The 25,897-nt window shown below is 41.0% G+C and overlaps 1 protein-coding gene across 1 annotated transcript in view; it reads left to right on the top strand.

Annotated features, from left to right (window-relative positions):
• The first annotated feature begins 11,757 nt into the window (after window positions 1-11,757).
• Window positions 11,758-25,897, top strand: part of MACROD2 (mono-ADP ribosylhydrolase 2) — a 939,837-nt gene continuing 925,697 nt past the window's right edge. The window contains exons 1-2 of the mRNA XM_054383563.1: window positions 11,758-11,803; window positions 16,960-17,076. Coding sequence (XP_054239538.1) covers window positions 11,758-11,803; window positions 16,960-17,076 — 163 coding nt within the window. The remainder of the gene's footprint in view (window positions 11,804-16,959; window positions 17,077-25,897) is intronic.

The following is a 25,897-nucleotide window of genomic DNA, read 5'->3' as shown; positions in this document are numbered from 1 at the left end:
TTATTATTAAGGTCTGAGAAGGCATATTCAAGATGTTTCTTTTGTGTTTTAAATATTTTTTTTTTGTAATATTTCACATTATTTAATTTTAGGATGAAGTTAAATATGGGAAATGATCAGCATATGAAGTGACTGTAAAGACCAGAAATCATTATGAAGACTCTTTAGGAAGGCAGTCCATAGTGATAACACATTTAAACACTAGCATACGTATTTCATGCACAGAAAGCTGTTACTGTTTCACAAACTACAGAAGTCTTTCATGATGAGCATAGTATTTTTCTTTCTGTTTACCATACTATTAACCTATCCAGGGAAATTGACATTGTTTTCAAATGCAACTGAAACAATGTCCAAACAACTATTTAGTAAATGAACACTGGTTTCAGGTGGACTGGATATTGATAAGCTTGTTTATTACTCCACACACAAAGCACCAGCAAAAAAAAGGTTCAGTGTAAAAGGTTCAGTCTCCAGCAGAAAAAGATTAGCTTATGGAGAGCAGCCTATGCTAATACTGTTCACAGATAAGGACCTTCTTTGATACAGCTTCTTATTTCAAATAAAAACATTGAAATGCAACTGGATTTAGGCATAAAATGAGATAACATTTCAAAAACTCACTGCTGAAATAATTATATGTGGAAGCAAATATTTGATAAGCACATCTTGCATACATAACAGCTGTAGCTTAACACTTGAAATTGAACTCACTTTATAAGTGGCATCTTCCCAAATCACATCTAAGGGATATTGATTTGGAATCTAAAAATGAGCAGATGCAAAAATAATGGCCACTTTGCAAATGTAGTTGTACTGAAATACTGTGGAGCAACCCTAGCTGAACTTAGTGAATTTCCATTTCCACTTGATTGCTAGTTTAAAAAATGGATTGATTTATCAGGTTTGGAAATACTTTTCAGTTTCTTGCCCTATCAGCAGCAAGATACAGGACATTATATGCTGATAGAGGATCATAGAATGGTTTGGGTTGCAAGTGAACTTAAAGATCATCTACTTCCAACTACTCCTTCCACTAGGTCAGGCTGCTCAAGACCTCATCCAACCTGGCCTTATGGCTATTTAGTTTTGCCACAATAATGATATTAAATCATAATTACAAGAAATTTATTGAAAATTGCAATATTCAGCCATTGCATGAGAGAATGCTTACTGTAAGAAACAGACTTAAAAAAATTACCTCTCATTTGTTCTACTCATTTCAGATGCTCACTGCTCAAATGTATTTCACTGACTACTTATGTAGTAGCCACCAGCTACCAGAAAGATGGACAGGAGATGAGGTTTGTGGCCCAGAAAGTTACTAATAAGTCCATCTGCAGAAAGATGTGTGGTTGTGGAATGAAGCCTCATTTCTGTCAAGTAGTGGCTATTTACCAGGTTCATTGCTGGGGTCCTGGGGACAAATGGTAGGTGGTCCTGCTCCTCTCTGAGCACATGACACATTGGCTGAACTTGCTGCTGTGAAGTGCAGACCTAGCACCTCTTGCTACTTCTGGCAACAAGTCATTGGGGACCACAAGGCCTATGGTGTCTGTGGTGGCCAGGGCTGAACAGCCAAACTGTGAATGCAGGTAGCTGCACTCCTAAGTGCATAAGCTTATTTCTTTAGCACCTTCTGTACGTGTAAGCATCTCTCTGGAAGCTGCCCTCCAGAGACTTGTTTCAATTCCCTCCCACTACTCTGGTCATTTCTAACAGCTATGGGTGTCTCTGAGGCTATCAACTCATCTCTTGTTCCTGTCTGCAATTTCCCCAAGTATTATCTCTGTGACCAGATGGAATTGTAACTCTCTAAGTCAGGGCTCAACAAGAAATATGCATTCCTACAAGTGCCCCAGGAGAGAAGCCAGAATTATGTCATTGTTTTGTAATCTTCCAGCTGTGGCAGGCCCTGCAAGTCATTCACACAATCAAGTGTCAACCATGCTCTGTGCTGAAGGATGCCCAAGCCCAGGAAACTTGGGATGCCTGCAGTAACTGACTCTCGCTTCCAGCTATTGCTTAGTTACATGAATGTGAATGTGTATGCTTCTTTCTGCCAAGCTTGGCCAACTTTATTATCATGGCACTTACGGGACAATTAAACCAGGTTGTTAGCTCCTGCTGGCCTCCACAGCATTGCTTTGGGTCATGCTGGATATCACCACAGTCTGCCTTGAACCTCCTGAAAACTGCTTCTAAGGTAGGCAATGCCCAGCTCCAAAGGCTTCTTTCACATGGAATGCATGAGACTACTATCTATCCATGCCAACTTTAAATAACTGGGTGGATGCAGTCTGGGGTGCTAGTAAAAACCCCAGACAATTTTTCAAATTTATTGAGAGATAATGTCCCCATTTATAATAACTACGCAACACAGTTTGTGACTGTGTTGGAGAGACTCAACCTTCATCCTGATAAATTATCCTTTGAGATGTATTTACTTGTTTTGAAACACTATTTTTGAAAACCACAGAGAAATGTTTTCTGTTTCTGAAAATAAGTTATCAGTAAGAGGGTACATTTTGTTATAAAAATGTTTTGTTTCTATTCAAGCAGGATGTATCTTGGAGACATTTTCTTAATTTGCTAACTAATAACGTCATTCTTTTTCTTTAGAGATAATTCTAACACCTTAATAACCCTGTAGGTTATTATATTAAAATGTAAGAGATTAAATTCTAATGAGCACACTACAGGCCTCTTATTGAAAAGGCTTCCAGGAAAGCATCATTATAAGAAAAAAAAAGATTAAATTCATTTATCCAACCTGTAACAAAAGGCAGAATGTGGTACCTAGCTCTAACCACTGATGTGAACAACCATAAATTACACAGTGTTTCCCAGGTTAGCCAGCTGTTTATCTCCTAGGCTGATATGCCTGAGCAGGCAGAAATTCTTCATTTTTCCCAGAATGGAGACTTTGGTATATATCAGCCTTAACTGTACTTCCTGATGTATACAAGCACTGATGGCTTTACAATAAAAAGAGTAGCAGGGTCTGTGTCAAACTTAGAGATAACCCATAGACGAGGATGCACAATGCAAACACCTTCTGCTTTACTGTACAGCCAGAAAATGCCCTGGTGGGAAGATGACAGCATTGTAGAGCTATGGTGATGATGCAACCAGATCATGGAGAACCTCAGAGGAGAATGGGCTGTGACGATCATTATACTCAGTTCATAGCAGCAGTGACATGTTTTATACTCTCTGCTTTCTCCAATACTGTTAGCACCTATGCTTTAATTCACTGTAGTAAATGCAATTCTCTACACCTGGTAAATAATTAAAAAATGAATTCAAAATGAAAAGAGGTTTTCCTGGTAAATTCAGTATGAGCAGAATAGAGTTCACAGATTTACAGAATGATAGGGGTTGGAAGGGACCTCTGAAGATCATCGAGACCACCCTCCTGTCAGAGCAGGTTGCACAGAATGGCAACCAGATGGGCTTTGAATGTCTCCACAGATTCCACCACCTCTCTGGGTAACCTGTTCGAGTGCTCTACCACACTTAAAGTTCATTATACAGTTCTTGACCAACTTGAGCAGGGCAGGGAATAAAAACAAAGCTGTTTCCTACAGATCAGGAAATACTTCTGGATTACGGTTTACTACTCAAAGGATTAGCACCGATTTGGGCACATTAGGAAAAGCCATTAATTACTGGCATAAAAAAATATTGTAATGGGGTAAAACATATATTAAAGCAAAAGGTGATGAGTAGTATAAAAACCCAAAAGTTAGAACTAAGCCATGTGTGATGCAAATAATCCTACTTTCCTAGTATATCATGTGAGATAATGTCAGTGGTACAGTAACATGCTATTTAGTAACACAAAGCAGTAAAATCCAATTGATGGAGAGGATGTTTTAATTACCAGCATTCAGGCTGAGTATTATTGTCCATCTCCTCTAAAACCTGTGCTACCAAATTATGAACTAACTTTTGCCAAGTGATAGAATTAAACTAAAAGCAGTACACACAAACTGTTATGGTATCCGGGTGATCAAAGGTAATTATTTACGTTACTGTTCTCCCCTCACACCAATTATCTGGGACAATTTCGTTGAGAAGAAGTTATTGAAATGTGTATGGGGTATACTGCATTAAGATGAAACTGAAATATAAGTAAGATGTAGATACGTTTTTGCAGTGCTGGAAGCATTCTGAGACAAGGAGCAAGAGTATGAGTTCTATTTACAGGGGATAAAAATAGAGTGTACTACAAATAGGAAGGTGAGCAATAAACAACATGAAAGGTTAGGTGAAGCAAACAAAATGAAAGAGTAAAGTAAAATAGAAAAATAACCTGGAAAATAACTGGACATTCCCCACACCACCCTTTTTTCTCATGCTGGACTCCATACAAGTGACAAGAGACAGCTCTTCGCCTAAAAGCCATGCAATGCAACGTGAAGTCCGAGACAACAGAATGGTACAGAGTAACAGAGATACACTCATAGAGCTTGATGTATTGTGGTACATCAGTTTATTGAAGTGAAATTCTTGAAACTGTTTCTTTAAATCTTGTGTCTAGATGAAAATGCAAGAAAAGATGGTGATAAACTCCAGTAAATCCAGGAGGGATTGGCACAGGTTGCCCAGAGAGGCTTCAGATCTGCCATCTCTGGAGGTTTTCAGCACCCAGCCTGCAAAAACCATGAGCCACCCTGATGCCACCTTACTTTAGGGAAAACCTTGGACTAGAGACCTCCTGTGGGCCCTCCAAGCCAAAGTGAGTTTGTGATTCCTTTGTTTTGTACAGGCTGTGATTCTGTATGCATCACAAGCACTATCTCTCTGATGTTAATTAGCAGATGTACTTTTGTAACTGGAATGTGCTTTGAGAAGAGAATGTGCCTCTGATCTATAAAAGGTGCACAGAAATGGATTAAATGGAATAATGGATAAATAGAATTAAATGGGTTGATGAATAAACAGAATCAATTAGAAATGGTGAAAATAGATAGCCATGAATAGATGGCATCTTTTGGAGGGCAAAAAAATCCAAAACAAAGTAAGCAAACAAAAGAGGAAGATGGAAAAGCAGAGCTGGAAAACTAATTCAGTTATTTTTTTGTTATGTATGAACAAAGCATATTTATAGTGGTACAGTTCCACTGATTTTGATGATGCATGATATCTGTTAAAATAAAAATAGTAAGATGTATAACATTTTCATTCAAGATAGCCAAGCTTTCCATCAATAACTAGCTTTGCACTATATATAATTTTAAAATTTAGGCTTGTTTTTCCAACTCTTAAATCTTTTATCTACTCTCTGTACTCATTCTTTCAACTTTCAACCATAGCTCTTTTTCTCTCTCTTTTTTTTTTCTGTCTGGCTACAAAGTTGTTGTGAAGGAAAGACAAAACACAGATAAAATAGCAGTATAATGAAAGTGGATGTCCCCTCTGGTGAGATCTAGATTTGCTCAGCAGAGAATCTATGACCTTCTTTCATTTTTGACACTTGAAAGCTTTCTTTAATAATGTCATTTCAGCCCATTTTATACAGTCAGCATGTTAGATTTCTTTTAGAAGTACTCCCATCTTTTATTGTTTTTAGCAACCAATTAGTTCCCAAGCCCAACCAGTGCAAGTTGCTCAGCTGTATGCAGGAGATTTGGCAAGCATGGCATGTTGGAATAAATCACTGGCCTTCTGCCCCTTGAAGTCTTAAAATACAAATCAAAGCAGAGGTGTAGATGTGTGCAGTGACAGTGGAAGAACCACAACAACAAAATACATCTGTTTACCTTTTCTTATAGTTACCCCATGTAAACCTTTCTAATGCCAGGTTGTTGTTTTTCTGAAAGAAAAAAAGCAATCGTTTAAGGAATTTTATAATTAGGCAATATTTCTGGTAGTACTGCAAATAAATACTGTGCTTTCCTCTGCTAGATCTGATCACATTTAATTATCTTCTGTCCTTGCAAAGCCACTTGATGAAGTGAATGTCATGATTATATGAAGGTTGTACTTAGCCAGCAGAGGTCAAGTTCCCAGCAGTCACATAGTACGTCAGCAGTGCTGGTTGAAGTCAGTAGAATTACTTCTATGAACTTTCAAGTTTGAGCACATGGTTAAGCCCTCTTTTTTTCCTTTTTCTTTGTTCTTGGATATTGAGGTCGCTTTGACTGTTTCTTTCTATTTGTGCTTTCAGTCTCCATTTTTCACTGAGGACATGGTAGGATGAGCAGAAATTCCACATTTTCAAGTGGCATACTGGAAATTGAGTTCCTGCTTATAAGTTTTCCTCTTTAGTAAATGCTTTCTGGAATGTCTCTTAGTTTGTTCTGATAGCGAATGAGTAAAAAAAAGCACTTCTGTTTCCAGAGGCTTGATAAGGCTTGTGCAAGCACTGCCATCACAACTAGAATCATCTGAACTGTGGCAAGCTCCCTGGTAGCTGGGACCAGGGTGCCAGTGTGACATTGCATTCCCATTCCATTGAGTCAGCTCCAAGGTGGGATGCTTCTCTTGTCTTCCTTTTTTTTTTTTTTTTTTTCCTCTCTGAACCAGGAATAATTCCAGGAGCAAAAGACAATTTCAGTCTAGATCTGCTGCTGGGTTTTTTTAATTTATGTTTTTATCTCTTCCATATGATGGTGATCCCAGAGAGGAACCCAAGTTGAACATTCCTGTCTTTTTTTTTCTGGATCTTTTGCTGCACATAAAACATCAGGTCTGTGTGATTTTTTTTTTTTTTTTTGATACTCTGATAAGCCCCTTCTCTTTTGCCTTTGCAGATGTGGATTTCAATCACAGGATATGGCTGATGTGAACAGTAACATTCACCATACCACAGAATTCAGGTGCAATGGGGTAGCCACACAATAATTAAAGCATGCATCAACCTCAGATGGTATACATAATCACACTTGATACTTCTGAGCTGTAATGAAGTTTTGGGACTTCTGCAGAGTTTGGGAACATGCTCCACTCTTTTATGTTGTAAGATCAAACTGTGTTAGGATACTACTGTGTTGGAACAAAGTTTTAGAAAATAGTTGACTTAAAATAGCTTTGACTTTAAATGAACTCTAACAAATTCTATAAGTCTATTTCAAATACTAGAAAATAGGAGTCCCTTAAGAATGTGTCCATATTAGATTATTTGAACAATTATCTCAAATAAGTTGAAGTGTTTAATGTTTAATTTCTTTACTACCACAAATGACCACCCTACAAGTGGTCATAAGGTTATACTACACAAGTATAACCTTTGTGTCGGACTACTTATAAAATAATACCCACAGTAAATCATACAAACAGATCAAAATTACAGGAACATTTTCTCTTTGAGTAGCTTGGTTATCCTATTGTTTGATGGACCAAAATGTATTTGCCTGACAAAATGGATTAAAATCATAAAGTCATAAAAAGCACACAAGTATATTACCTTTCATCTTTCTCTCCAATCACCCAGCAGGATGAATGGGGCTTCTAGTTATTTGCTCCTCTTTAGCTCATTTGCCCAAGGCAACAAACCAGAGATATTACAGGTAACAGTTTATCAAATGCTTGTAGTCAGTTAACTCCCTCTCTACCTGTCACTAGGCATCATTTTACCAACAGAACCTTGGCCAAGGTGTGCTAGTAGCTTGCAAGCTCAGAAGGTAGGATGTAACTGTTAAACAAAAGATGGCTGATGTGCATTTTGTGTTTTAAATGCACAAGAGTGTATTTGAGAGTGAACTCACTAATAGAAGGTGACACTTTATCAGCAGTGTTGTGGAAGTCTTGTGAAAAGAACTCTGAGCATTTTTACCATGTAATATGAATGGACAGGAGGAAAGACTTCATGGCTAATGTACAAGGGCTGTAAGTTTGCATTTGAATTTCCGGTGGTGGAAGTGTGCATTGGCACAGGATTGAAACAAAATCAACCAGACCGTGCATGACATACGGTTTGCTACACAAACAAATTTTGATACATGGGAATGATGATGGTGGAAATATATTTTTAGTAAATATAAACAATTTATCAGCCTATTTTACTTTTTTATATTGCTCTTTTATTGGTATAATAAATAAATTTGTTTAATGCTTCTGAAATGATGCAGTTAAAAATGTACCTTCATGTACATAAGGAAAGACCTTCCTCTTGATATGTGAAACTCTCCATAGTGCTCTGTTGATTTTTTTTTTTTGTGAAGTGAGGCAGAAATCTCAATTTAAATGTCAATGTAAATATTTTTGTCAATTAATTAACATAACAGTAATATTTTGAAATGTCAAGCAAACCTAAGATTTATAAAGACATTTTAATTTAATCTTTACTTTTTTTAATGTATTCAATGAAAGGTTTAATAAACAGCATAAATACTAATGAAGTAAAGGACTGGTTACTCTTATTTACATATCCCTGATTTTATTTATTTTGATTCATGCCATAGCATTTAACTTGTAGAAGTACAAGAAGCTCTTGAATGAGCTTAACCAAGACAGCTTCTAGTTAAAAAAAAATAGAGTGAGTGGAAAAACTCAAAATATTTTGGTGAGATATAAAAATAGTTTATCTGAATTTTGTTTGCATTTTGTGTACTATCTTGTTGGTTTAGAGTTTTATAAAATATTAAAAACTATAAAAACAAAACCTCTGAAAAATGACCATACAATAATTTCCACATACTATTAAAACCCAACCAACCAAGATCCAACATTAACCAAAGAAACAAACATATTTTTTCTTTTTTTAAAATAGCATTTACTGAAAATAGAAGAATTTTAAGGCATACTAAAAACTAAGAAATTATTCCATGTTACATGACCTTTGAAATTAACATAACTACAGGCTATGTGTAGTTCACAGACATCTTTTTAGCTGCTTTATGGGGCAACACCTTCTGACAGTTGCTGTTCTTGTTAAACATTGAAGCTTTTCTCACAAAACTGCTCAACAACTGCTCAGTTTTGCTGCCCTCACTTTCATGTCCACAAGGGCAGGTGCTGGCCTGCATTGTGTTGTCTTCATGAAGGTCACATCAGTTTGCCATACCTACATGCCCTTCTCTCTTTTGCGTAGAATTTTAAAGTTTTTAAGACTGTCAGGAACAGCTGAATTCCATTTCCATCCTCTCCATTTCTCTAGCAATAGAAATTTTTACCCTTTCTTTAAGATCTTTGTCTCAGACCAAACCTAGCCTTCCTTTCTTCTGATGTGCCACATAGCCCACATCACAATTGACACCCATGGAACCACCACTCCTCCAGTGGCCACCTGCCTCCTTCAGAGACCTAAATCTGCTTCAGAGACCTAAATTTACTCTGCTGTAGGCTCAGCATGGCATCTACCATGACATGGCCCTTATTTTGGTTAAGACAGTCAAAGGCAATCAAAATACTGGATGTAGGCACCTTAATGCTAGTTCAGGTGGATGATCCAGCAGTTTTGAAGTGAAGCTCTAGCTCTCTTTTGGTTCTCTTATGCACAGACAGTGCAGTATTCACTCTTGCATTCATTTAAGTTTCCTGTTGTATCTCTAAAGGGAACTCTCTAACCAGTGGTTATCCACATATTAAATGCTCATTTTACAGCTATTAGTAGAAATTTCTGTTCTGCCCAGGCTACATATCTCTCAAATGCAATTTCTGGACATTTTCTGTTTTTCTTACCTTCTGCTGTAGAATACCACTAGACCTTGGATGGACTAAATACAGCGACATCACTAGATAAACACAAATTTCCTATCAGTCTCATTTTCTTGTTCCTTTTTCCCACAGAACGTTTTAAGGCCTTTTAAGCACTACTTTAGCCTACCATGTACATGCCTCACCAGCAAGTGAGGAAAAAAGTTAAAATACAGTAACAATTTTCTTACTGGAACTGGAATATTTGAAAATTTCTATTTCTAAGAGGATGGAAGTCTCATTCACTCTTCCATTTTGGTGCTGGATCCTATTTTTTCCCCCTATTATGCTTGTACATACTTTCTTTAGATATTTTCCATAATTATGCTACTGTATGAAAATGAAGAATGTGTGCAGATGCCCTTTGTGGGAAAAGACTTTCCTCTGTCTCCCCTTCTGGAATGTGGAACACATCCCACAGGACACTGGAATATTCAGTAGCTTGGTAAATATGCTGTGATCTAGGATATGGTTTCAAATATATGCTCTGACACCATGCCAGTAAGAGTGATTTCAACTAATATCTCTTTAATGCCAGTTTCCCTGTTGGTTACTTACTTGTTTTGTTCTCAAATGATAAAACTATACTTGGGTTACCAAAGCCCATTGTCCTGGGCAAAGTGAAGAAATTGAGTGAAGACGAAAAATGGTAACACACCATTAGGAGGTGGTCTAGTACCAATGTTTAAACATGTTTTGTAAAAAGGAACCTTAAATTGTTTTTTAACTGGTTAAAAGGTAGAAAGTGCTCCCTCATGTCGGTTGGTGTGGATTTCGCTGTAAGGAATGGTACTGTGATCTAAGATTAATGGTAAAAGTAGAGGCTTTTAAAATAGGCAGAGATGTGCTGAGCTCCAGACTTCGTAGATTTAGACAGTTGTTGGACTCAATCTTAAAGGGCTCTTCCAACTGAAACGATTCTAAGATTCTGTGATCAATTCACCTGCTCCGGGAACGACCTTTATCCCCACATGGATAGGAGTGAAGAGGATCCCTAGAGCATCAAGGAAGTTTATTTAGTGAGTTAGTTTACGACAGTCCGTGTATTTAGACAAGGCAAAACTTGACTATTCTCAGTACCGCAAACGGCGGACATTGCCCTCGCTCGAGGCGCAGTTCTGCAGCGGTGCGAGGGGCTCAAGGCGCGTTCGGACGAGCAGAGCGCCCCCACTGCCAGTAGCATCTCTGCCTGCACCGGTCGTGGTGCCTGTTTTCCCTCGTCCCGAGGCGTCAGGACGGCTGCGCTTCCCGTCTCGCTGCGGGACCGGAGAACCGCAGGAGACGCCGACGGATGGGAGCGCTCGGCTCGGCCGTCCGGAGCGGACTGTTTCGTCTCGCGGGCCTCGCCGCACCCTGCCTTGGGGCCGCAGGCCGCAGTTCCGCCGGGGCCCCCGACGCCGTCGCTTAGCAACGGTTCGTGCCCTCCCGGCCAATCGGTGGCGCGCTCGGTAGTGGTCGGCAACCCGGAAGCAGAGCGCGCTCTGCACCACCCCTTTCGAAGGAGGCGGTGCGAGGGGCGGAGGCGGCACGAAGGGCGGTAGCGGCGGGCGGGACGGGGCGGAGGTGGCGGGGTCTGCCCGCCCGCTCCCGCCCCGCGGGAGTCCCGAGCGCGGCGTTGCTGCCGCCACCGCCGCCGAGGAGGAGTACTGTTGCACCCAAGCGCCCACCACACCTGCTCGCTCCAGCGGCCCCATTTTGCCTTCAATCCCCGGCCCCCCAACACACAAGTCAATATCGCTGTCCGTCCCGCCGCCGTCGTGTTCAGGCCTCTCCCGGCCGGTGCGTTCGCCGGGCCCGGTCCGGCGGTAGCGACGGGCGGCAGCGGCGGCGGGCGGAGGAGGGGGCTGCTGAGCGGCGTGTGTCGGAGCCAACGGGCGGCGGGGAGGGGGGCGGGCGCTGCGGGGGTGTCGGGTTAGAGCGAGGCGTGACCCAGCTGACGGGCGCTGTGCGGAGCCGGGCGGCGGGCGCGGAGCTGACAGCGAGCAGCACCAAACAGCGGCAGCAAACAGCGGCGCACGGCGTCGGTAAAGGTCGGCTCTGGCGCGGCGTCTCATCCACCCCCTCGTGAGCCTGGGGAACCTGCAGCTCAAAGCCGCCGCGAGCCACAGCACCATGTACCCCGGCAACAAGCGGAAAAAGCTCTGGCGGGAGGAGAAAGGTATTGCCGCCCTTCCCACCGCCCGGTACCGGGCCCGGGCCCGCTTCTCCCGCCTTTGCCACACATTGATCTAAGAGGGAGGTGCGGGGTGGGGGGGTCCCGTCCCCCTTAGAGCCGCGCTGCCTCTCTGTGGGGTGCTCAGCGGCGCTGTGTGGTGACCGGGGCGGAGCGGATGGGGCGGGAGGGTGCTCCGTGCTCTGCCCTTGTGTCTGCGGTCACCCACCTGAAGCACCCCCAGTCCTGCACACCTGGGACCTACCCCTCCCGAGTGCCGCGAGGCAGGGGGGGGGGGTCGTGGCTGGTCAGGATTTTGGGGTGGTCCCCATCTCAGAAACAGCCCCTCTTCAGAGGGCTTCCCGCCCCTAAGTCACCTTGTGGAAGTATTTCAGGCCGAAAAGTTAGGCACATGCCGCGGAAACGTGCCTCCTTGGTTTAATGCCTCTGTTTTCCAGGGAAAATACTGCTTGTTGGTATCACTGGTGTAATGCACTGGAGTTTAGCTGATAGTATCGATCAGTTGGGGTACGGGGCCTCTCAAAGCTCTCCTCCCCAATACAATTTTTTTTTTTTTTTAAGGACCGCCTTCCCCCTCCTCCCCCCCCCCCCCCCCCCCCCCCGCTCGGTGTAATCTCAGTTTCTCAAACCCCAGTGTCAGATTCCAGAGGGCGAAGCCGTGGCATGAGTGTTTTATGCGGACCTTGCTGTTTTGAGATTTGATATTGATCACATGGAGAACGATTAGGAGACGTTCAAGCAGTGGAAGTGTTATATTTACATCAGCTGGGAGGAAAGGCTTAGTGCCGGCTGTGTTTACAAATAATCTTGAAAAGAGGAGGGGAAGAAAAACAAAACAACTCCAGAGGGTCACGTTTTAAGTTTTGTTTCTTTTTCTCCCTCATCTCTATGGCTGTATGCTGCAAGCCAAGAAGTCAGAAGACCAGTGTGAAATGACAGGCTTCACCCTTCTTGCCTGTGGCAGGAATCAAGTGCATGTTTCTAAGGAAAAATTGTTGAAATGCAACTTAAATGATCTTTCTGTATGTTAGCTGCTCTTGTCAGATTCTTTTCAAACTAAGTGAGTTTTGTTGCATTCATTTCTTCTTTCAAAACTGTCTTACAAAGCATGTTTCTGTAGTTAAGGTGAGGCAACAAATTTCTGCCAGATGTTTCAAGCTTCTTTTTTCGACAGAGAAGGTACAGTTAATTTTTTTCCAGCGCTGCTTATGTGTGATCAACAACTGCCTTTCCTTGTGTAAATCCCTAAATGCTGTATGTCATTACCTTCAGAAAATGCAGTGTTTTGCTTAAAGCCAGTGGGGAAGGGTTTCTGGTAGGCTCTGGTGAGTGTTTCTATTTCCTCCTGCTTGTCTCCCAGCTCTGCTGCTATCTGTGCAAATTTGTAGTCTGGCATATGAACTTGAATCCTCAGTGAGGAGGGTAGAGTGGAGGGGATGTAGGATAATCTGGAAACCTGAGCTGCAGGCATGCTTTTGTTGTCATAGTCAGCTGTGAGGATGGTGCTCTCCATCAGTACTTTGATGTTGCTGAATGCAAACCAGAGGTCTTGACTGCTTGTGAAATTTTTCTATCCAGGGAAGCATGTTTGTGAGTGCTAGCTGGCCAGAGCTCGATGTCTTTGCCCAGTGAGAATGAACAGCATTTGCCAGTCTTCTGCTCCAGTAACTGCTTTCTGGCACCATGTTAATGATGCCTGGCCCTGGATGTTTTGAGTGAGGAGGGGAGAGAAATCGTCCACATTCATTGCTGTCACTGCTTCTCACCTTGTAGCCCTGGATGGGTGTTCTTGCCAAGTGCCTCCTTTACTAGAGAGGAAAATTATACAAGCCCGACTGCTTTTCTTCCTACCCAGATGGTACTTTTGAAACCACATCTTTTGTGAGGTCTGCTTTTGCCTTTCCCAAGTACCCCTGTAAAGCTGGCAGTTCTGTCCAGCTGCTGCTCTTCCCATGAAGCTCTGAGTGCAAATATTCTCTACTTTTTATGTTCCGAAGAGCTTTTTTCAAAGCCCTGATTGCTAAATATTGAGTTCAAACCCACTGACAATACACTTGCTTTTCTTAATTACTTTCTTGATAATTAAGGGTTGATCTATGCTCTCTCAGGGTGGGTGTTGCTTGAGGATGTCTAAAGCAGAGTAGGAGCAGCACTGGAGTTTTCAGTTTCTTAGACACAGGACTGCTCTGCCTGCAGACTTTAAAAAGTGCTTCATGAAGCTACAGGCAGAAAACTGTATTTGCAGCTGAAGCTGTGGGGAGCATCTTCCGGGAGGTTTGTGTATAATTAAGACTCAATTTAAGTTCTTGCTGCTAACTTGTGAGAGCAAAGTTTTACAAAACCTTCCTATAGAGAGGAACTTGTGTTTTGAAGGCATGAAACTGGCTGTCAGACCCCTTCAGCAAAAGGAACTCAAATTTCTTTTGTTTGTCAGTCCCTCAAATCTGACACACAGACATGCGCTCTCAGGTTTGCTTTTCTGTAGTACTTCTAATGTGTGTGATGAATACTTTGTGTTCTTGATGGTCAAGTAATGGAGTTAGGTGCATATCTGTTGTGCATAATGGCAGTCCTGATCATGTAAGTTTTACTTTCCCTTGTAAGTATCCAGTTAAGATACCGAGCCTGTATAAGGGGAAAAACTTTTTTGTCAACTGAAGAAACTGGTAATACTGTCAAAAATATCATAGGTTTATTTGGGTGAGTCAATGCTCAAAACCAGCTTTTGGTTCTTAGGCTGATCTGATTGCAGCCTGAATAATTGCAAAACTTTATTTTGCTAACCCCCCCCACCCCAGTGAAAGTTACTTTACTTTCTTCTTTTTTTGAGGGTTTGATCTTAGAGGCAATTTCCATGTTCAACTTGCTCACTGCTGCTTCAGCTTGAGATGAAAATACTCTTTTGTATCTGTGTATACCTTTATACCATAGGCAAATAACAAGCGTCTAGTGTTCCCCTGTGCTCCTAACATCTCATGAACTGTCAAAGAACATTTATTACTGATTAATATGTCAATAAAGTCTATTAATGTAAGAATAGTAGTACAGTGCCACTGGTGAAATCAGACCTAGGAACTTAATTAACCTGTGGGCATTGTGGTGTGCTCTAAAGGCTTACACACACCCTCCTTCCTTTTGGAAGGGGAAGAGCTCTGCATCTAGTGCTGAGCTAATACTAAGCATTGATGAGGTGGGGAGGAAGAAGAGCTGCAAACATCAGCTACCAGGATCTTGCTGAAACAATGGGGTGGTTTGCAAGTGTTGGGTCACTGGGATTTTCTTTTTTTTATCTTAGAATTTAGTCCATTTACAGTAAGGTCTGAAGAGGAATGAAGTTGGCAATAGCTGTCATAATTGTACAATTTTATAAAGCTTTACTTTTCACTAGATGTCTGAAAAAAGATGAGTTCAATTTCTCAGGAGGAAACAGCCATCCATATGTCTTTTAGTGTGGTAGCCAAGTGTGTCATATTAGTGCTCAAATAAAAATCTCTAAAGCTTAACCCATGCCATTCACTTTAAACCAAATTTCTCTTTTGCATCACTTGAAATCCAAGAGATGCAGTTCATGCTGGTCTTTGCCTGCCTTTTAGAAACATGTTTAGATGGTGGATGGAATCATGGAATGGTCTGGGTTGGGAGGGACCTCTGAAGGTCATCTAGTCCAACCCTTCTGCAGTTAAGCAGGGGCATCCTCAATTAGATCAGACTGCCCAGAGCCCTGTCCAGCCTCACTTTGAGTATCTCCAGGAATGGTGCCCCAACCACCTCTCTGGGCAACCTGCTCCAGTGTTCCACCACCCTCATAGTAAAGAATGTGTTCCTGACATCCAGTCTAAATCTATTCTTTTCTAGGTTGAAGCCACTGCCCCTTGTCCTATCACCACAGGCCTTTGTAAACTGTCTCGCTCCAGCCTTCTTGTAGCCCCCTTCAGGTACTGGCAGGCTGCTATCAGGTCTCCCTGGAGCCTCCTCTTTTCCAGGCTGAACAACCCCAGCTCCCTCAGCCTGTCCTTGTAGCAGAGGTGCTCTAACCCCCTGATCATTTTTGTCACCCTTCTCTGGACCCTCTCTGACAGGTCCATGTCCTTCCTATATTGAGGGCTCTAGACCTGGATGCAGTACTCCAGCTGAGGTCTTAGAAAAGCAGGGTAAAGTGGCAGAATCACCTCTCTGGATCTGCTGGCAATGCATCTTCTGATGCAGCCCAGGATGCCACTGGCCTTCTTGGCTGCAAGGGCTTGTGTCCAGCTTCTTGTCCATCATCACCCCCATAGGTGTGGGCTTTCCTAGCACTTGGGATTATATTCAGCCAAAGTTTGTCAAATTTACAGGCTTATATTACTTACTCTTTGATGTCTGACAGGCAGTCTAGTATCTTTACAGCTACTGATTTTTGGCCCAAAATGGGATTCAGTGCCACTGGGTGTGTTTAAAGCAAGTGACAGTGGTATTCTCATACTGAAAATTACATTGTTGGTAGAACAAAAAAGCCCAATCAAACAAAAACGCCTTTCTTATTACACTAGCCATCTAGGAAGTGATACCACATTTGCTTTAGCTTTAACTTTTTTGTAATGTTCTAGCACTTGGTTAATTTTGTACCATATTCTTTGCCTCACTGGTATTAGTAACCTCATTTCAGTAAAAATGGCTCTTCCTAATGACTTCTTTTATTCCTTTGAAGTTCTGGTTTACAAATGCAGAACCTGAAGAGCAAACATCAGTACCTGAAAGCTATAAAACAACAGTTCTTTACTCAATAAATTTGCTGTTTGGTCCTTGAATTAAACTGGCACAGTAGTACTGCAGGGAGGAAGTCTGGACAGCTGAAAGGGTGGTGCTTGTTTTGGTTTTTTTGTCTGTGTGTGGTTTTTGTTTGTTTGTCTTGGGTTTTTTGTTTGGGTTGCTTTTCGTGTTTTGTTGTTTTGTTACTGTTTCTGAGCTGGGATGTTTATAAACAGGCACATACAGTTGTTTATATGCACCCTGTTTAGCTCATGTTACTTGTAACTCCTTGAATTGCTTGTGTTTTTTTTTCTCTCAAATGGCAGGAAACTGATTTGGTTATTACTTGGATAATGTGCAAGACTGTATGAAAGCTTGCAAAACTTATGTTTCTTTTTTTCCCCTCTAAACAGAGCGTTTGCTGAAGATGACCTTGGAAGAAAGACGCAAAGAGTACTCAAGGGAATATGTTGCATTGAAAAATATTCCAACATGGATGGAGGACTTAAAAAGCAAGAGTGAAAGTGATGGTAAGTAAAAGAAAGATAACTTTTAAAATATAGACCATTCTATTTTCTCAATCCAAAGTTACTTTAAGGAGGGCCAAGACTTAGAACTTGTGTCGTTACTAATGGTGGTAGCCTAATGTGGGCACAAGCACTTTTGGGACAGAGGGGAGAAATCCCAACACAATTTCTTAAAGCTTCCTTGTTGTCTGCTAATTCTGTAAGTATCCCCACAGTCATAATATTGCTGATACCTCAAAGTGTGTAAAATAGATATTCTGTGCATAAGCTGTAATTTTCAGGCAGTCAGCAGTTGGCCTTGGCTAATGAACTTTGTCTTTGAAACTCAGAGAGCATAATAATATGGGCAATCTGAGCAAAATAGTGTTGATCTTGTAGGTAGCTGAAAAGGAGAGGGGAAATGTTCAAGTTGTGTGGATTTCTGAAAATCCAGAAATAGGAGAAGAGTGGATTTGAAGCCTCTCTTGTGCTGCCTGCGTTCTTTGGCTGAGGACATCAGCCTGGCTTGCGAGAACTCTTACCCTTGGCCTGCGCAGGATTGTCATGGTAATGATCACCAGCAGAGTTGTCTAAATGCTTGCAGTGAGGCTGACCAAAAGTGAGTATCTGATTCACTTAGAAAATTCTCTGTTCTGTACTATATTATATAAGTGTCTCAATCTTCATCTAGTTCTTTCATCCATACAAGAGTGTAGAAGAAGAGGGAAGATTTGTGAGATGGTTTCCTCCTCCTTTTTTATTATTAGGTCTTGTTTTCTTACCTGGCTGAAGCTTGGGATGCTTGTAAGGAGGATCTAACTATAAGACCTGAAGTGTTTCTTGATACTGCAGGTATAGGCCTAGTTTTCTCACCCTTTTGTTGTTAAGGGCAAACATTGGCCTGTGTGAGCAGGTGTGTGGAGTAATCTGCTGCAGGTGAACGTGGTCTTCATAACACTTGAGGTTAAATACAGGCCTGGAGCAAATCAATTGGTTTTAATAAAATAAGTGCTAGGCATTTCCCATTTTAGCACAATCTGGAGGAGCTGACAGATTTGCAGATGCCATTGTCATAAACAAATGATGTTATCATCTACTCCTAAAAATGTCTTAAATAACTACTGAAGATGTCAGAGGTTGCTGAACTCATCAATACTGGTGAGTAGTTGTACTACAACAGTAGCCACAGACCTCTTTTCACCCATTAGAGTAAGTCTTTTATATCTTAGATCAAGAAGCTTGTCCATTTAGGAAGCAAAGGCTGCATAAAATCTAAAAGGATTACCTGACTGCTCAGCTCAGAGGCCTGTGGTACATGGGGAATGCACAGTATATTGTGTGTTTTAACTGGGAGGCTCTTTATCCATTCTAGCCTACATTCTGTTTTTATTCTAACTACTCTGATTCTGTGTAAGGTGCTGAAATTCACAGATCTTGTATTACTTGGGCTGCTGAAGGTGACAAGGTGTGGATTTACGTTGTGATTGCTGTTACACTTCACATAAGTAAAATGTCAGAGTCTAATATGTGGGTATTGAATCACAGCAGTAGTGAATTTATTTTCTTCTAGCTGCTCTTGCATTCTTTCTGCTGGTACCTAGTACACTACAAAAAATGCTGGAGGGCAAAAGTGCTGAAACACTTCTCTGCTACTTGAAGCTTTTGTACATTCAGGAGAAAATATCTGTAGTCACTTGTTTCCTTTGATGTGTTTGTTGTAAATAAGCCATGTGGAATAGAGAACTCCTAGAAGGCTGGACTGCTGAAACGCTTCCATGTTTCAGCTGATCAGTACAATTAAAGGAAATGTGTTATTAATGTGACTGCTACTGTCATCTCTTTCAAACTTTATTTCCCTTATATGTTGACCCCACTTAGGAAGTACCAGGAGTGTGTGAGAACAGTTCTTTGAGCAAAGTTAGTGAAAAATCAGAATCTAAGTTGTCATACTGATGAGCACTTCTGTTCTCTATACTGGGACATACAGAGGGAAACTGATACAATCTAAATGAGACTCTGGAGAGAGCAAGTGAAGCCTCAGGTGTGGTGAAATCATTGACTTGACAATGGCATGCCCAAGATCAGATACTTTCTTTGAGTGAAAGGCTGCTTCCTTCTGTGACAAGAGGTCTAAAAGAGCAGGTGGGGATGCTAAATCCTCTGTATGCTTGACATGACAAACCAGCAGCTCATGGGTGATGTGGAAAAAGTTCTTTACCATTTACTTCCAACACTGTATACAGCAGAAAAAAATGACAGGTTGATTAGTAAAGTGTGGAGTGGCTGTTCAGGAAGAGTGATGAGGAGAAATCAAGAAAGGAACCAAGAACAAATAAAGTGAAGCAGGTGCAATCAATCAGCCACTGGAGTAAGAAGCTGTAGTAGAAGGGGAGAGCATCTGGACTGGCAATAGTCCCTGTAGGTAATCAGCTGGAGATAAGGGGTTTTCGTACTGCACAAATTTTTTTACTGACTATTAGAAGAAATTGTGTGAACAACAGAAACTCTTGTTAGCTTCACTGGAGGGTGTTGGGAGGCTCCAGTTAAGCACATGTTTTTGTTACACGAAAGTTTAACAGAGGACTATTAAAAAGTCTGTGTGTGAGCTTATGGAACTGAAATGATGTAAAAGGTTCATATTGGGAAGAAACCAACCTGACTGTCATGATACCTCTGCATGCTTTTTATTGGTGAATTTGGAGAACATACCTTAGTTTATGAAGTGTTTCGTCCTCACATTTGGTATAAAGGTGTGTTCAGAACTATATTCTGAAGAAAACAAGTGAAGATTGGAATAAGTTGATAGGAAGGTAAATTTTGTCAAGACTGTAAGTCTTTATAACAACAGGATATGTAATAACAAAGGTTTTTGAGGATTTAAGTTGAGGTATTCTGAACAGCAGCTGAGAAGGGCTTTGACTTTTATAGCAGTAAAGGTGTTTAAAACATTTGGAATTTGAAAGCAGCTGTAGAGTGTTTGTGTTTTGCTCTTCTGTGACTAAAACTGGTGACTAGCCATAAAAAAAATAAGTTCTAATTAAATTTGGCATGGGGTTTGACCAGTATTTCTGATTTATTTTGGTGTTGAGTTGGGGGAGGAGAGAGGGACAGTGGTGCAATGTCAAATACAGGGGCTAAGCCTGGGGGTCTACTGCTGTGAACCGAGGGAAGCAAGCTGCCTCGTGTACATGAATTTCCAGAAGGGCTAAGTTGTCAGCACCCCTGGGTCCAACTTGCTAGGCTGCACAAGTGGACCTCAGAGATCAAGTATTGTAATGCTGTCCATTTTTCTTCTGTTACTGAGAAGTGGTCCTCTTTAATGTCAGAGGAGATGGTAGGAAGAGAAAAAAATTCTCATTCCGGAAGTACTGTAAACATAATCTTTCTTTCTTTTAACTGCGTTTATTAAGGAAACGAGGACTTGTCCACTTTGGAAACAAAGAACGTGCCTGCCCTACAGAGATAGGTAGGATGTACATGCTGTCATCACTCATTCCTCCTACTTCTTAGTCTTCACATACAATTAATGTGGACATATCTCATCTGTTCTGTGCTCTACTTGGAAAAGCAGAGTTCCTTCCTGATGACATGCGAGTAATGGACTTGTTTTCTGAAGCTCTGGAGTTAGTATACCTTTATTTCAATGCTGTTTATTATATACCACTTTATGCTGGGCATGCATCCTGTACAGCACCAGCAGGTAGATTTTTTTTTTTTTGGTACTTGGCGAATAAAGAGCCGCCACATGAGGCAAATAGCTTTTTCTTGGGTACACAGTTATTCCTCAAGATGTCTTTACTCTCAAGCGGGGAACATAAGAGATGACTTTAGAACACTTTCCAGAAAGCTTTTTGAGAAATGAGGGTCTCAGGGACTTTGTTGTCACTGGTAGAAAAAGGTTTTGTTATGTTAATGTGGTAATTCAGAATACGAAACAAGCTTAAGATCTTTGCTAATGGTAAGAGCTGCCTTTTGACTGGATGAACTTAAGAAGGAAGGACATGTAAATTGTTTGGTTTTTTTTTTTTTATTTTTAAGATTAAATGACATAAAATGTCTGCGATCCTTTTGTTTTAAGAGTTTAAGTATGTTTAGATGTTTTGGCATCCTCTGGATTTTCTTAATCTGCTATATTTTTAGAAAAATGATATGATTTAAACTGTATTCAAATTAATCTGCTTCAACACTGAGGATTTTCTATATAATGGTAAGATTTGGATTTAATAAAAGCATCTTTGTTCTATGAATCTCTAGCTTTCTATATATTCACAGTGAGCTGACACAAGATTATGGAGACAAAGCATCTAGATGAGCCACTGAATGCTTCATGCTGAAAATAGAAAAACAATTCTGGTAGTAGTGAGCTCTGTGGAGCAGCATTTCCTGAGATGGTTAGCTAGCCACAAATAATGCTGGACTCTTCAGAGCATCTGTGGCCCTGTTTGGTGTGAAGGGACCAGGAATCGAGGTGATGTTCATCACATAGCCTTTGGAAAGTAATGCCATTACTAAGATGCAGTGAAATGCTCTAGAAGTGAAAAATAACATCTCTCTAAACCACATCTTATTTTCCATCAGTTACAAAGACAAAGAAATTGTGCTTTACTAGAGTATCGTCGAAAGTTTCCCGACAATCAATGAGTTTTGTCTGTAATATCTACATGAAAACAGTACTCTTCAAGACCATACTCCCACTAAAAAAAGAGACCATCAGCTTGCCTGTTTTTTTTTTTTTCTTATAGTGACTTTAACAACTGTCTTTAGAACAGATTTCTAGCTGAGTGACAAGGATGGAAGTAAATTGAGACATTTTAGCTCAGTGTGACGCTTACTATCTGTCAGACAAAGAAAATGGTGCTTTTGCTACTGAAACTGTTAAGTTCACAGTACAGCAGTTTTTCTGCTGAGTTCACATTGAAAAGGGCAATAAATTGGATGCCACAGTTCAGGACCCCCTGCAGTTGGCTGTAGCTCTCAGTGTGAGTTGGAGCTTCACTTGAACTCGCCTGTATTTGGTTTTGTCTTTTTCACATGTTGGCATGCTTCTCCAGTAGTCATGCTAAATATTGTATCACAAGCTCTCTTGGACTTGCATGTTTTAGGTTAGAAAGCTGTGTCATTTAGATGCATGTGGAGATCACTGTTTATTAATCGCTACGTGTACTAGCTGGAGGAGCTCTGCTAAAAGATTTAACATTGCTTCTATGAATGGTGTGAAGATCATGGTAATGAAGTATTTTGAATACTTGGGAAGTGATCTGCTTTTTGTGGAAGTGGTGGCTGTAAATCTGTTCACTGACTTGTGTTGTCTGACCATGCTATGCATATATTAAGAAAGCAACAAGGGAATTGGAATGCTAACAATAGCAAACCAGGTTTGCAACTTACCGGTTTGTGCTGAAGCTGTCCAGGCTTCATGGCTGCATGCCCATGGCAGCTGTGGAGTGACTTTAAGGCTGGTGGTGGTTTATGTTTGGCTGGAACAGGTATCAATTGCTGCCAGAGAAATGGAGAGTAACCTGAGCCCTGTGTGCGCTCTGCTTCTTTCAGAATCTTGGCTGCCCTTTGGTGATCTGTCCCAAACAGATGCAAAGCTGCGGAATGGTACAGATCTGAGCGTGTGATCTACTTACCCCACACACCTTTCTGTCTTCCTAAACATATACCTCAGCTATTCTTCTCCACAGATGGCCTTACACAGCACAGACACAGAACAAACTCCTCAGTTGCAAGCTGACTCATGTAAACTGAGAAATAACCTTGGGGGTTGAGGGTTGGTTTGTTTTTTAAAAGCAAGTGTTCCTGTCTAGTTAGTGCTATCTCTGCTTATAAGTGGGTAGCATAGTGTGTTTAGTATGAGGGGGAGAAAAACTGTATTAAAAAAAAAAAAGAAGAATGACTTTGTGTTCAACTGACCTTATAATTCCCTGGTGAGCTGCATATGTATAACCTTTATAGGGTAGATTAGTTGTCAGTGATGGTTGTGTTACACTTCAAAGTGTTTTGGGGACAACCAACCTTGCTTTCAGCAAGTGAGAAGGATACTTCTTAAAAAGCAAAAAAAACCCCAAACTGTTTATATAGATGAAGAGCACATAATCCAGTGTGGCTAATCCTCCCTCTAAGAAAGTAAATAATTTCTTTGATGTAATTAAGATGATGACTTCCTTTTAAGCTGCTGTTCCACATTTGTGGTTTTTTTTTTTTTATTTTTTAAATAAAGTAACTTCCACACAGGACTAAGCTTGTAAGAGTTCTTAACAGAGTTATCATTTTGTGGCCCTTTTGCATGCAGCTAAGAGAGCTCTCTTATCTCCAGGGGCAGCCAGTTCCTCAAGGGGCAAGAGTTAACCATACAAAAGGATGCTGCTCTCAACAACAAATTAATGTCCCTACTGAAGCTCTGCAGTCTCTGTGTGTTTTAGAGATTAATAGCAGGTGGAGGTGCAAAGGGAAGTTAGGCATGCCTTTGCCAGAAAGGATATTTGTAATGTATAAGTGCTGGTGACATGAGTCTTGACTGTTGGATTAATGGCTTCCAAGCTGCTGCCCCATGCAATGTGAAAAACAGTCTGTCTTTTTGGTTTCTTTTCAGCTTCTGAGCATTACTGTGTGTTGTAGTTTTGTGTAGAGGTCCCTGAGATGGTACAAACCTGAGTTATAAAGGCCAGATGATGCAGTGTGTTGTCAGCTGCTGGGCTTGTTCAGAGTGTGAGGAATTACAGCTTTAGTAGCAGTCAAGTTGTAAGTCAGAATGTGCTGTTCCTCAGAAACTGCTGAGCAAGTCTGGGGTTTCTCAAACTCCAGCCTGGAGTTTTTCGCTGTCTGACTTGTCTTATATTCAAGACTACTAAAGGAAAGAAGAATAACTTTTTGAATAAGATAGTTTAATATACTTGGGTAAAAAGTAATAGGCTATAAAATCTTTGTTTCCAATAGTTGTGCTTATGTATCTGCCTATACTTTCTCCTTTGTTTTCTCCCTTCCCTTTTTTGTGTGTATGAAGGATCAGCTCCTTTTGAGCACAGGGGATTCAAAGATCAAAACCCCAGATTCATTTATTGTTTTATAAAGGCTGTTTCTAAGTCATCTAGTTTTGCTGAGCCTGGTAGCTTGGCTAAAGCCCTCATCTGCAATTTATGATGGATTGTGGCGTATGTCCTCACAGTCTTTTGCAGACCGATGTCAGCCCATGTGCCAGACTTGCTAAAAACCATGTGTCTTTGATTAGGTTGAGGCCAAGATCTAGCTGCTAAAATCTACCCTTGTCATGGCTTACTAGTATAGACATGATACTCTGTCAACTGGCTGTGTGATTTTTGGGTATCTGCAAGTATGGGTGGAAAAAAGCTGATGTCTTTGTGCAGAAGACTGGGAGCCTCTTTTGGTAAGATAGTAAGAGATGGGTATGAGTTGTCTTAATTCATTGTAGCTTAGCAGTGTCAGACATTTATGAAGGTACTGAACTATTGCTTCAACTAGTGTTTGCTGCCTGGGGCTAATAATTATCACACAAACTAGGCCTGTCAGCTGCTGTTCTCTGGATGTGGGAAGCTTGCATCAAGTCAGAAAGTTGGTGACTGTCAGGATACTGGTTTGGTTTCCTTGGAAAGGTGGTAGGGAGATCACTGATGCAGTCTGAGCTCACTGAGCTCTCTCTGGATCATATTAACCAACTTTCATGCATAGCTCCATTTGTTTCATGCACCACTGAACACTTGATTATACAGGTGTTTAAAAAAAACCGATCATCTGAAACTGGCTAAGCTTGATCTCTGTTTTTTGGCTCATTAGAGGCGAACTGCTCACCAGACAGAAATGTCTCTAACAAACCAACTAATGTTCAAATAAGAGATCTGTGTTGCTCTCTGACTGGGCTTCCAGCTGATGTGTTGTTAGAAAAGCAGTTGACATGCAATTCCTCAGCTTTGTAGGAAGTGCAGTGTGTTTGTAATTATGTACAGAAAATGCTCTTCTGTGTTGGAGAGAAGTCCTAACAATAGAGTTAAAATATCAACTTCTATTTTGCACAGCTTGGAAAAAAAAAAAATGACAGTTTTATTTATGGTTGCATTTCACGAGGAAATATCTCTTGCTTAAATGAGGAGCAGCACAGTGTTTGTGTACAGGAAAGGTACTAAGACTGTTACATGTTGGCTTTGCATGTTTGCAGAAGTGGATGTCAAAAGGGCCTTTACCAAAACTGCTGACAGGATGCTCTAGAATACACATTTTGCAGAATTAAACCTCTTGTGGTGGTATAACCAATACATTTATTTCTGAAACTGGAAGTAGTTCTCCCAATGCACCTTTACACTAGTAGCATCTCTAGGAGTTCATGATCAAATACTGAGTTAAAAAAAGACTGCTCTGTTTCCCAGGAGGATCTTGCCCTAGAGACTCAGTCTATCTGTAATGCAGATATGAACAAAGCATAGAAGACATTTTTATGTCTGTCATGCTTTAAAGCATTTACCTGCCTTATTTTGCTTTTTTGTGGATGCTTGTTTATGCAAATATGGGCCTTTTTGACTTGCCTCTGGTACTAATGGTTAGTCTGTAAAGGCATTGTAAGTTGCTACTCATTTGCTGCACAAATATGACTTGAAGTTCACATGCATTTGCTTTATCCCTCTATGCTTAGTGTCCTCTTTTCTGTACTACTAATAAGGCACTCTAAAAAAAACAGACACTGCTCTCATACAAAACTTCTGTGTTGCAGTGATGTCTTTTGGTGGGAATACTCAATGAATCTACATCAACAAAGCAAACCCCAGACTTGATGTAATTGTCACTTTAGGAGTTGACCTGCTGGGAAGCAGACCCATGGAGAAGGACCTTGGAG

The sequence above is a fragment of the Indicator indicator genome, chromosome 9, assembly GCF_027791375.1.
Source record: "Indicator indicator isolate 239-I01 chromosome 9, UM_Iind_1.1, whole genome shotgun sequence".
Lineage (NCBI taxonomy): Eukaryota > Metazoa > Chordata > Aves > Piciformes > Indicatoridae > Indicator > Indicator indicator.
Note: the sequence above shows the minus strand (reverse complement) of the source record. Positions and strands in the feature narration are given on the sequence as shown.